At 46.4% G+C, this 13,282-nt stretch overlaps 1 protein-coding gene across 4 annotated transcripts in view; it reads right to left on the reverse strand.

Annotated features, from left to right (window-relative positions):
- Positions 1 to 13,282, reverse strand: part of ASTN2 (astrotactin 2) — a gene marked incomplete at both ends in the record, with an annotated part of 818,546 nt that overhangs the window by 693,857 nt on the left and 111,407 nt on the right. For all 4 annotated transcript variants that reach the window (XM_084237291.1, XM_084237290.1, XM_084237288.1 and 1 more), the window contains one exon: positions 5,269 to 5,456. In XM_084237291.1, the coding sequence (XP_084093417.1) occupies positions 5,269 to 5,456 (188 nt within the window). The remainder of the gene's footprint in view (positions 1 to 5,268; positions 5,457 to 13,282) is intronic.

Below are 13,282 nucleotides of genomic sequence, written 5' to 3' on the forward strand. Positions count from 1 at the left end.
CTAAGGACTGCATGGTATGCTGTAAATGAATAAATGCAATGATTGGGGGAATGATCTAAAGCCATTTTCACAGAAGATTTTAAAAAGTATTATCCCCCTATCACACAGATCCTTTCAACAAAGCTACTGATCAAGAAGGTAATAATAATTTCTTAGATTTATGTGGCATTTTATAATCCTCAATGTATTTCCCTATATATTATTATGCCATAGACTCATAGATTTTCTAAGTTTGAAGAACTACAATAGGGCCATCTAATTTAGCTATTATTTCTCTCAAAACCCCGATGAACAGGGTTTCTAATCTTTGCTTGCATACCTCCAGGGAAGGCACACACTGCCCCAACTCAGTCCATTCCATGGCTGGACAGCTCAAACACTCTGAAAGGTTTGTCCCACCGTAGATAGGAATGTGGGGGCCCTTGTTACCCCCACCTCATTCTGGCCCACCATTATAAATCTGCAGCATTAAAAGTAGCATATGATGCTCCCTCTCATATGCTCCCTCTCTTTCAGCACTTCATGAGTGCCTGGCACTGCACCATGCAAAATTACGGCTGAAACAGAAGACATTTAGACAAACACAAGTGGAATCCCAGTTTCAGCACTCATTGGTGGTGCGGACTTAAGGAATTATAAAACCTCACAAACTCCCAGGTTCCTCATCTGTAAATGGGGGGTCATCACAATCCCTATTTTATAATAATATTAGAACAATTAAATAAAATAAAGTATGTGCCACACTTACTGTGCCAGGCAGACAAAAGTTCCTCCGTGGTGGAAACCACTGTGTAGGACACGTGAATGTGTGATCTCAGTACATAAGGCAACTTTAAAAATTGAGGAATATTATCCCAGTTTTATAGATGATGGGGTTGATTAGGTCAAGTTCATGAAGCTCATGAGAATGACACTGTTCAGCCTTGGAGCTGACTGCCAAGTCACAAGCCTCCTTAAGATGCCCAAGGATTCCTTTTAAGGAGAGCTTCTTTGGAAAAACTTACACATAATATTTTCTCATTTAATCCAACAACTCATGCACAGAGAGAGAATAGAAACTGGTGGTCTACCATACAGATTAAGGGCACAGGCTCTGGCATCAGCCTGCATAGAGTAAAAGAGCATTTTTATCATTTAAAACATTGTGTTTTAGTCACAGCAATAGCTATTGATTTTCACATCTCAGGTCCTCTAGCTATGAAGTAAACATACTAATAGTATCCACCTTAAGATTTGTTGTGAGAATTAAGTGTGATAATACATGGACATCAAAATTAGCAACACTATCTGGCATAGAGCAAATCCTCAAAGTCAGTTATTAAGACATTGACCTTTCTAGATCAGATAGAAAAACAGCAGCAATAATAACAGTAAACCCAATGTCTTCCGACTCGTAGATCAGAGGCTTTTAAACATTGCTGCAGTGATAATAGGAATTTACCCACTGCCACTGTGTGCCCAGCACATGCCACGCTAGGTAATCAGTACTATCTGTATACTCCCTCCCTTCCTCAATAAATTAGTGAGGCTGGCATGAACAGTTTTGTTTCACAGATAAAGAAACTGAGGATTTGGGAGGTAAGGGGAAACTGCTTGGAGCAGCGAGAGCTGTGACAGTGGATGGGAAGACATGCACCTCCCTCTGTTTCTGGCGCAGGAGTAATGAGTCCCTCCTTGTCCATGACGCTGGGGACACTACCAGTCATATGATGAAGCCTTCTGGGATGAAGCAGATGCTCAAAAAAGACTTGATGTGCGCTGAAGTTTGTGCGGGCTCCACTCCAGTAGTCAGTTGCCCAAGACTGAGCTGGGCTATGGTGGTGGGTGCTTTGGTAGCGGGTGTGATGCAGTAACACCTGGAGGGGGAGAGCTTATACCTCCAGAACACATCCAATGCTGTAAAGCAATGCAATTGAAGAAAAAATAAGAGGGGCCTCAGGGGTTAAGCACTGTGTTATGAAGAAATCCGAGGCCTCTGCAACACAAGTTCAATCCCCAGCTAGCCAGGGAGCAACCCGCATGTTGCAACAGACCTCTCCTTACTCACCTAGTGCTCCCCTCAATAGTGTATTTCACTGAGTCCACCTGTTCTGTTCCCCGCTCTGTCTCTAGTGAATCCTCTCACCCCCCGTATCTCTGACCTACACCCCAGTTATTGTATGCATAAATAAATAAATCTTAAAAAAAAAAAAAAAGAAAAAGAAAAGAAAGCTAAGACATTGACCTTGCCTCCAGATCCTTTTGAGATTTGATGGGATGATTTGGGTTTTCTCACAAATCAAACTGGATCTTCACCAAAGATGAAAACAATATGAAATTTGGCAGAGTGGAAGCCACCTGATGGGAATAATCTTGAGTAGTCACTTGATGGAAGAAACCAGAGTAACCACGTGATGGGGGGAACCTTGAGGAACCATGAGATGCCAGTTTGGAATCTTGGGGGAAGCCTGGTCCCAGAGCTGTCCCACTGTCTGGGACAGCCATGTGTCCTGAGGCAAATCAATAAAACTCACATCATCTCAGATTTTTCATCAGTGAAATGGGGAGACAGAGCTCAGCCAGCTTGCTTGGGGATGAGAGGGGAGGAAACACTCTTTTTGCTCTTGCTGAATCTCCTGTGGCCAGAGCAGCAGAGACAGAGTGTGAGTCACAGAGAGACCTGTCCTCCAGGCCAACTACAACTGGTTGGAGGAACCTGGACAAGTATTAGCCTGCATTTAGACCTCAGCTTTCCCATCTATGCAGTGAAAGGGAGTCATAAATCAGATCATCCTCTTGTCCAGGTGCTTGTGTACCCACACAATAAGTGTTAAGCATGACCTCACTTCATAGATGACAAAAACACAGCACAGAGAAGTTCAGTACTTTGCCTAAGGACTTCCAGAGTGAGGGTAAAGTGGCCAAATGGCTATTTAGATGAGGCTCCTGGGCTCCAGAATCCATGCTGATAGCCCCCATGCCACTCCACCCAAGACAGAGGGCAGCAATCTAGGAGGTGAGTCCCACCTCTAACAGCTGAGCCACCATCTGCCAAAGCCAATGTTTCCTGGACAGGACTCTGTCTCCTGAGGATGAGGTGAAGACAGGAAATATCCAGATTTTGGAGCTCTGAAGTGGAAAGAAACTGGTGGGACCATGAAGTGGTCTACATGGGTCACTTTAGCACCTGGGCAGGGTGGGCCCATGTCTGCCAGCCTCTCCTCAGCCTCTCTCACAGCCTCGTCCAGAAGCACAGGGAATGGCAGAGCACATCAGTGAGCTGAACTCACTGAGCAGAAGGGACAGGTGAAGGACATCTCCAAGTCCTTGGGGAGACAGTCCGATTTAGTGGAACCAACCCTGGGCCTGGCAGCAGAGAAAGCCTATTCCAGGTCATTTTAACTGAGATAACACCACAGAGGCTACAGGGTGACAGGAAGGCTGTATGAAAGCAAATGTGGTACTAAAACCCAGAAAAACTTCACAGAGATTAGTGAAAACAAAGTCTTACCCTCAAACATTAAAAAAAGAGCAGCCACATCTCCTTAATCCTTCCAAATCTCAGATGATGCCTCACCCCCTGCTAGCTGAGGACAGGAGCTCACCTGGTGTCCTAGGGTGGTGCCTACGACTTGCACCCCAAAGTTAGCATGCAGGCACCCACTGGGCTTGACGTGTGGCTGCATCATTTGCTAAATATACATATGGGAAAAGTCTATCACACTCATTCCATGAATAACACAAAGGCCTTGATTTGTTCTTCCACGTGACGAGCATGCGTTAGGTCCAAAATTAACGTCGCTGTCTGGCTGGGGTGTGTGTGCGTTTTTCCAAAAAGAGAAAACTCCCAAGTTCTTACTCAGGCCTCATCAGCATGGCTAATGCTCAGTATTGGTTGAAGAGGAACCAGCAGAACAGAGACAAAGGCCAGGGGCTACTCCATCACAGACAATACTGTACCCCAAAGTCCGCATGCAGGCTAACTGTTGACTGCTGTTGATGCTGAAGGGAAGGAAGAAATTGGGGTGGGGGGCGGTGGTTGCCTGCCTTGGCAAGGGACTTTCTGCCGAGTACATCACCTCTCTGGGCAAAACCCTCCCCTCACATACTTGAGAAGAGCATTTCCTACCCCCATGCCTCTGGCCGAGCTGTGCTGAAGGGAAAGGGGAAGATCATATAAGAGTGGCGTGAGGAGCAGAAGCACAAGGGGCTGTCAGGTATAGCTATTTGGTGTCTTCGAGAGCCCATCGGACCTGTACTTTCTGCACAATGAATTTGCTTTTTACTCTCTACCATGCAAAACCCTTAATTATGTCTTTTAAAAGAAACCATTAATAGGCGCCTACATACACTATTGGCTACATTCCAAAGGAGTTCAGGCTTTGGGGCTTCCTCTGTGGAGAAGGCAGGCTAAGAGGCTTCTAGCTCCTGGGGCCATCAGAGACAGGAGTCCTTTTCACCTCCATACCCAGTAACTTGGTATCTCCTCAGGAGGTGGCTAGCCTGACCTGAAGAACCCTCAGGACAGGGCAACGAGACAATGCCTGCAGGACTGCACAGAATGGGTGCTCACATCCTTGCCCTGAGAGCAGCACAGTGTCAAGGACATAGCTCAGGTTTGGCAGCCACACGCTCCAGCTCCACCACCCAGCACCACCTCTTACCAGCTAAGCACCCCGTGTTATATATTTTCATCCCTCTGACTTACTTTTCACAACCATAAAGTGAAGGCTGTGGAGGGGCTGCTGGGTATGACCTCCCCCATTATGACGCCACTGGGGTCCAGGGCCCACCACGTGTGTCCGCATTGCAGGGTCTGCTGTGAGGGATTGAAGTACCTGGTGCATCAAGGGTGCATGGGAAAGGGCAGTGCAGTTCCCATGGTGTCCTGATTTTGTTTGTTCAGAGATTCTGGAAAAGGCCAGTTGTATTTTGGAACACTGAACCTCAGCCCTCAGCAAGGCAGGCCAAGCACGTGACAGATGTTAAACAGCTATTCCCAGAGATGTCAGCCGAAAGGCCAAGGAGTTGGGGCCCCTTTATTTTCTTCTCTGAAGCACAATTAGTTTGTCACAGCTGACAGGTGATGGATGAGTGCGCATCTGTCCAAGTGTCACCACGAATCCACCTGACCTTCTCTTTGTCATTCTAACCTCTCACACATGACCAGTCCCTTCCCTCCACCAGCTGACCATCCCTTCCCTCCCTCCATGAGTTCTCCACCTCACCCCACCTTCCGCCAATCCTCCCTAATACCCCCTCTGCCCCACCCATTTCCCCCTCACTCACCATCACAGAAACGTGGAGAATGTGCATCTGCTCCTCGACAATCTCCGAGGGCTCCTGGAGTGTGGGTGCTGTGGCCCGGGCCAGCTGCCCCGAGCTGCTCATGGAGACGTGGAAGTACAAGGTGCCGTTTTCCAGCCACTGCTGCCGCCAGTGCACCAGCGAGATGTCTGCCGCCGTCCCAGACATCTCTGCAAGACAAGACCCAAGGCACCAGTGAGTGCCCTGCCTGGCCCACTGCTCCTAGGAGTGGAGGCACACACATTCAGGAGCTCCACAGGCACCAACTTTGTACCACATGATTTTCCCCACATCAAATCTGCAAGCCAGAAAAACAGGTCAATTTATAGACAGGTCAACTGTGGCCAAGATCTGTTCCAACAGAGAGGCAGGACTTGAACCTAGGTCTGTCTGGTGCTCCAGGGTGCAGCACCATGCCTGCTAAGGTCATGTAGGTTCCCAGAGTGGGGTCAAGCTAAGCAGGAGGGAGAACATGCTTACATACTTCCTTCAGGGTCATGGAGCTGGAGGAAGATGCAGGGAGGGCATCCATGATAGTGAACTCAGTGTGGACTTTAGAGGCTGCATGTGGTCACGGCAGAAGCGCAGAGTCTCAGGGCTGGAGAGGGCCAAGAGAACATGCAGCCCAAGAGAGATACCTCCGAGCCGGGCTGTCTTTGGTGGTAAAGGAGCTGGGTTAGTGGGTTGTTCTGGGCTGGCTGTCTCTGCCTTCCTCAGAGCAGCTCCCTTTCCTTGCAAGGTTTACACACACTCCTGAGCAAGAGGGTGTTGGCATGGAAGGTTCCATAGCTTAATGATACTTGAAGCCACTGTCCCAACCCAGAGTTCGTATTCAATCAATGGAAAGTTAAGACTTTCTAGTAAATTGTAAAGTCAAGTCTCCTGATTTGAAGGCCCTAACTTTGCCTCTACCCTGATTTTCTCTCCATAGATACCCTTAGAGTAATAACCACCATTTTACTAGCAGTGCTGTTCAATCTTATCATTCTAACATAGCCTCCTATTAACTAGGAAGGGCCATAGCATAGATACCAAAATTGCCTTTGCCCTGGGATCATACAATCTTTTCATGGCACTGTCAGTAGAAGGGATGTGTCCCTGAAATGTTCTAGAAAGACAAAGCCTATCAACATGACTTGTGAATAAAAAAGAAGGGTGGTGAGGAGAATAGTCAGGTCTTCAATAGCATGAGTGTTATTGCAGGAGACAAAGATTATCTGCCTATAGATAAGCCACCTTCATAGGCCTGAGACTTGTAACTTGGTACCCTCTTCCTAAGACAGGCAGTTAGCCTAGGGAGTGCATTCTTACAGGCTCCAGAGACTGTTGTATGTGCTGGGGGGTGGGGAATGGCCCCCTACACACAACGTACACACATGCTTGAAGATCAACGTGGAAGCTGAGTTAGAACTTCTCCTGGCCTCATTATCTCTCTCTCCCTGCCCCATGGCAGCGCCCTCATTTGGTGAATGAATGAAAAGGGGTCATCTTGAAGAATAAGAACATGGAATTTGTTCACCATATCCTACTGAATTATTCTTGTGCCATTCATTCCCAATAGACTAGCTCTTTGAAGTTTATAATCAAAAAGTCTTCAGGGGAAGAGCATCTGGCACTCAGTAAGTACTACAAAATATCTATCAGTATTTATTATTAGTTTTATTGTTAATAGGGACATGATCTAATTCATCCTCCTCTCTCCTACTCCTCATCCAGGTCATCAGGAAATCCTTTGAAAGCCACCCAAAATTCAATCCCTCTCAGCTCTACCACAACCGCCTGGACCAACACACCATTCTCTCTTGCTTGTCTTACTGCAAGGCTTTCCAAACTCGGTTCTCTTCTTCCACCCTGGCCTCTTCTGTCTATTCTCAACAGAAGCCAGAGCAATCCCACCACAGCATATGTCAGCTTTGTCTCCCCTCAACTACTCCCCCAATATAAGACAAAGTGGCCAGAACACAGTAAGTTATTCTTCCAAGTGAAAGCCTCCTTGGGCTTCCCTAGCTGCACAGATTACCACATGAGTTCATCAGACCTTCCAACGTGGGCCCTGAAGAGTACCCAGAGCTCGTAATGGGGTTCCAAGGGAAGCAGACTGGCTATGTGCCCAGTCTGTGCAGCAGGTCTCTCCCCATCCTCTCCTGCCTCAGCACCCCACACCTCCCTGCCTCAGCACCTGAGGCCCAGGCAGCAGCTGTTCTGGCAGCTGGCCAACTGGGCCAAGCCAAGGTGAAGCTGTTAGGGTAAACGGCCTTGCTCAGCCCTCTCTCATTTTCCTCACAGTGCAGCAAAGCCCGGAACCAGAGACCCAGGGTAGCCAGGGCTGATAGCTGCCTCAGGAAAGTGTTGTCTCTCATTCAGCATCTTAAGAAGGAAAGTCTGTGTGGTAATGGCTGGCTGGACACGGATGGTGTGGGAGGTCTCAGGAATGGCCAGCAGAAAGCCCCAGGGCTGGCCACGTCTGGGTGACACAGCCTAGTGTAGACAGAGGCTCTCATGCCTGAAGCTCTCTCCAGGTTGCATCCCACCGTTAGAGGCTTGCCTTCCTTGTGCTGAGATTAGAAAACTAGGTCTCCGAGGATTACTCACCTGCTTAAGGTCACTGGCGGAATTGTACTCAGCTGGACCCAGCGGATTTCCAGCCCATGCAATTTCTAATATGTCAGTCGCTTTTACGTCGCCTTTTCCTTGACTAAATTAGCCCCAGAACCCAAACTAGATTGAGCTCTTTGTTTGCTATGGCGATGAATGCACCGTCAGCAGACAGTAAACGTTAAGTGATAATAACAGTGTGTGAAACACAGTAAATATTGAATCACAGAGAACAGCTCCGGACTTACTCTATTACATAGAAAAGAAACTGCTGTTGGGGAGGAGAGGAGGGGCTGAGACCTCAAAAAAGGAAATTGCCTTAGCAGAAGCAGGGGGCCTGGTCCTTCCTTCACTCATTCACTCACTCCCCACACGTTTGCAGGCTCTCGGCCTTCAGCACACTGGGTTGAGGGCTTTGTAGTAGGCAGTCAAGCAGCTCAGAATATGGAGGGAAATGAGACACAGGCTTTGCCTTCCGGAGCCACCTAGCCATTCAACAGCAGGACTGGCACTGCCACCCAGGGCACATTCTGCATCTACTATGACCCAGGCCACTCTCTGTGCTTTATCCTATTCTGTGCCTTCCTCGGGTACTCCAACTCCTGCAAGACTTACAAGGTCCTCAAGCAGGCCAGATGTCCCCTTGCCTCAGGGCATATATACTTTCTGTCTGCTCTGGAACTTTCCACCCAGAACTTTGACGGGTGGCTTCTTCTCAGCATTTGTCGCAATCCAAAGGACTGGCACGGAGAAAGGCCGTACCAGCCTTAGCGGAAGTGCTACTCTCCGCGGACTTCCACTCCACACTAGATCTCCTTTACAAGAGCTTTCTAGAGTATTTTTCACTAAGGGAGTTTTTCCTTGAATGTGCGTTTCATGTCTGTCTCTGGCCAAGCAGGGACCTTGCCTATTTCCTGCCATATCTCAAGCACTTTGAATGGGTTTGGTGCATAATAAATGCTCAACAAATCATTACTGAAATGCTGCAGATGACACACATACATGATCATAGACACACCTACACACACGTTTGCACTTATGGCAAGAAGATGGAGGTACTGTTAAGTCTCATAAGAGAATTAAAGAGTAAGTAAAGTTCCACTGGAAAGGTAAAGGTGGAGTGGGACTCTCCTAACTTAGAGGCCAAAAATTATTCCCAAAATGTGGTGATGTGAGCATCACAAAGGATGGACATTCTGTCCCCCGAGAGGAGAGAAGGAGACACAGAGATGGACTGGGCTGGGTACATCAGGGGACAGAGCTGCATGTAAGAAGGAGCGCAGGAGAACATTGGGTTGGAACTGAAGTTTAGGCACAGAGTCGAGGGCCTTGAATGCTTGGTGATAGGGTTGATTTTATCCGGCATGCAGTAAGGAATCAGTGGAGTACACTTGATCAGAGAGCAGGTCCTGTGTCCATTAAAAACAGGTCAAAAAAATAGTAGTATAACCAAGGCCAGCTCTTGAAATTCCCCGCTGATTGATTTTCCAATTGCATTTTCCCTTTCCTCTTCCCCTAGTCCTTCCATATAAACATTTCATTGAAGTCTTCAAGTCATATTACAATCAAACTTAAAGCAAGAGGGGGACTAAACACATTTGGTCGGAAACCAAGATGATTCCCATAAAGGCAGATTATGCTGACATGATGAATATAAAATGAAACAGCAAATATTAAAGTGGGAGAATTGGTGCACCATGCCTTCCGGCAGTAGGCTGACTCCAGTGCCTGCCTGCCTCCCTCCCACCCCGAGTATCTCGGTTTTATATTGGAATCATAAAGAAACACAGGGATTGCCTTTTCACCTTTCACTGTTCTCTCTGCATGGGCTGAAACTCGTGAAATATTCAATAGGCTCAAATCCCCTCAACCACCGCCTAAGCCAAGGAGAGGATCAGCCTTCATCAGTGATTCTGGGTAGACCACCATCCTGCCTCAGCAGCCACAGATGCCTTTCAGCCTCCCGGAAAAGAAATGAAAAATCCCAAAGGCACATTGCGCTTTTAATTGGCTTGTTCTTCCTAATCTATGGCACTCATTGTATTTTTATTTAATTCCTGAAGGTCATTATGAAAATAAGCAGCTCCTCTGATTACCAACCATCTTGGTAACATCTCCCAAGTGACTAACTAACTGGCCTTCTGATTCCACAGCATCAGCTGACCCTCCAGTAGAAAATTTGCAGAAGGCCAAAGAGCCCTTCCAATGAGACTGCAAATGGTCTTCGCCTCGCTGTGGGGAGAGTAGATGCTATGTGAGATGAAGTCACTACCTAAGCAGAAAGACTGGGGAAAGGTAGTGACATTGACCTCAACCACCCTTGTTCATGGGTGTTGAAGTAGTGCTGAGTGGGCTTCAGAAACAGCGCTCAAATTCATGCCCTCAATATCATCTCTTCAATGGGTGCCTTAATGCAGACCTTTATTATCTGTCGGTGGACCACTGCAAGTGGCTCTGTCGGTCAGGGTCTCATCAGAAAAGAAAAGGCATGTTCGACAAGGTCACAGTCCTGTTTAATGACAGGTCTATTTACAAAGGTTTTCAAAGTGTGTTAGTTAGGGCTCTCCAGAGAATAGAACCAACAGGTCATAGACAGATACATAGAAACAGATTTAGTTTAAGGGACCAGTTCATACAGTTCATATGGAGGTGAGAAGGCACCAGTGGTGTAGTTCTCGTCTATACCCAGAGAAGCCAATGGAATCATCTCCAGTTTAAAGTTGAAGACCAGAGTACCAAGGAGGGCTGATATCCAAGGGCAGGAAAAGATGGATGTCCGGCTCAAAGAGAGAACAAATTTGCCATCCCTCCACCTTCTGACTCTATTCTGGCCCTTGAAAGTTTGGGTGGCACCCATTGACATCAGTGAAGAACATTCTCCAATGCAAATCACTCCAGAAATATTCCACAGACCTATACAAAATAAAGTTTACCAGCTCCCTGGAAATCTCTTACTCTAGTTAACATGTAAAATTAATCCTCGCAGGCAGGATTAAGGCAAGCCAATGATCAAGGACATCATGATTGGCAAGAGTAAGGGGCCAAGGAAGAGCGCACTTGAAAACCCTGAATCACAGCTGCAGGAAAGGGCAGCCAGCCAGTAGTCATGACCTTCAGCAGAATAACCCAACTACTCACAAACAAAGCTGCCCTGGAGATGGTGAGGTAACAAATGTTTCAACCTTTCTCTCCTGTGTGGTAATCTCTCATAGGTATTTTTATAGGGGCCAACCCTGACCAAACACCCAAGGATGCTCAAGTTAAGCAACATACAAGTCAGCCCTCCAAAGCACATAGCAGGGTAGAGAGTGGATCTCAAGAAATAAATAGAGACTATTCAGTAGATCCCAACTGGTATCCTGATCCCACCTTCCCTCCAGCCATCCTTCAAATGACTACCAGGATTAAATTTCTAACTTGCAAATCTGGCCAGGTCAGTCCTTTGTTCAAAACCTTTCCATGGTACTTGATTCCCCTTCAGAATAAAACCTACTCCCATCAGCCTGACATCTGTATTTCTCTCTCATCTCTTTCATTCACTCACATGTTAAATCTGATCAAATATTTATGTAATCTCACACATGTGCTGTTTCCTGATTCAAGGTCTTTTAGAGCTAGAATAGCCTACCCTACTCACCCCTAGTCCAGATGCTGGAAGAATTCCAGGATTCCCATACAAATTAGTAATTCCTTTATGCTTCCACAGAGGAAAAGAGTACTTGTGCATGAGCTCACGGACTCTGGAGACCAACTGCTTGGATTTGCATCTCAACACCCCTGTATTGAGTCTGTGTGTCCAAAACAAGCTCTTAAGCTTCCTTGTGCCTCAATTTCCCCATCTGATCCACAATGATAGCACCTTCCTCATGGAATTGTTGTGAGAATTAATTGAGATAATGTAAACAAATTAGGTCTCAGCATCTATCTTGCTCTGCAGCGAGCATTGCAGCGATATGTGCTACATATACCACTGTCTTGGTCTTTAGTATTTATCCATGTGAAAATGATCTATTATACAGTGACCTCTCTCATTGGTAGACTTGAGGTCAGGGACACATCAGAGTCACTTGTGTGCTCTAGTGCCTGACACATTGGACAGACACAGAGCAGAGGGTCCCAGAAACATGGGTAAGTTGAACTTAGCTTCTCCCACATCTGAATTCAGACAGGCATCTCCAGGAGACAAAAAGAAGAGATGGCAACTCAGGATGCTGACAATAGCTTGATTCCCATGCACTAACTCTACAGAAAATTATTTAACATCTGGCTCAAGTTTAGATACCCTGAAGAATGCAAATGAAGAGTAAGAACTGAAACTTTTAAGGAGCTTGCATTCTCATGAAATTTATATAGAAAATAAACAACTTTATGATTCTGTTTAGACATAAGGAAGTACAGATATAGCTGAAAAAAAAAACATGGAGAAGTAAGTGTACGTACTCTTTAAGTGGTGGGATCAAAGGTGATTTCAATCATGTTCTGATACATTTTCTTCTACATTTTCTACATTGAGTATCTATTACCTCTGTAACAGATGCAAATACATGTTTTAAAGATTCATTTAGTTAACCAACCTTTTCTGAAATCTGGCATTGAGAGATTTTATCCTTAGAGTTCAGTCCAACATATAGAGGAAACATGCTATAAATAGATATAAATCAAAGTAGAAAGCTTATAGGAGTGGAGATCACTTTTGGCTGGATCTAGAAAGTCTCCCTGGAAGAGTCTTAAGGATGTGCAAGTTTTTGAAAACTGGCCAGGAAGCAGGAGACGTTTCAGATAGACGAGAGGCACTAAGGCAAGAAGGTGGCAAATGTACAGTGAAAGGATGCCACCAGTAAAGTCAGAGGCTCATCACTGCCAAGGAAATGGGAGAGCTGTACATCAAGTCTGTGCAGAGGAAAGTGAAAAGGGGGCTATCACTTCTTACCTAGAGACTCCCTCCTAACAGAAAAATAAGTTCCAGATACAAAAATAAGTTGGGGCTCCTTCATACAATCAGACCAAGCCCTAGTTCAGAAGTTAAAAAATCTCTTCACATGCCGTAAGTTAAAGTGATTGGATGATGGGCCTTCCCGGTGGTGCAGCGGGTTGAGCTCAGTGCTGTGAAGCTGTCCACAGCCTCTGCAGCGCCGGTTCAATTCCCAGCTAGCTAGGGAGATTCCCACATGGCGCGGCGGACCTCTCCTGTCTTGCCCACTGCTCCCCTCAACAGTGTATTTCAGTCCTTCTGCCTGTTCTGCTCCCCACTCTGTCTTCTGGTGAATTCTCTCACCTTCCCGCACCTCTGGCCTGTACCCCAGTGCTTGTATAAAAAATGAATCCTTAAAAAAAAAAAGTTATTGGATGGATGGATGGATGGATAGATGGATGGACGGATGGATGGCTGGCTATATACCAG

This window comes from Talpa europaea (assembly GCF_964194135.1).
Source record: "Talpa europaea genome assembly, chromosome: 7".
Taxonomy (NCBI): Eukaryota; Metazoa; Chordata; class Mammalia; order Eulipotyphla; family Talpidae; genus Talpa; species Talpa europaea.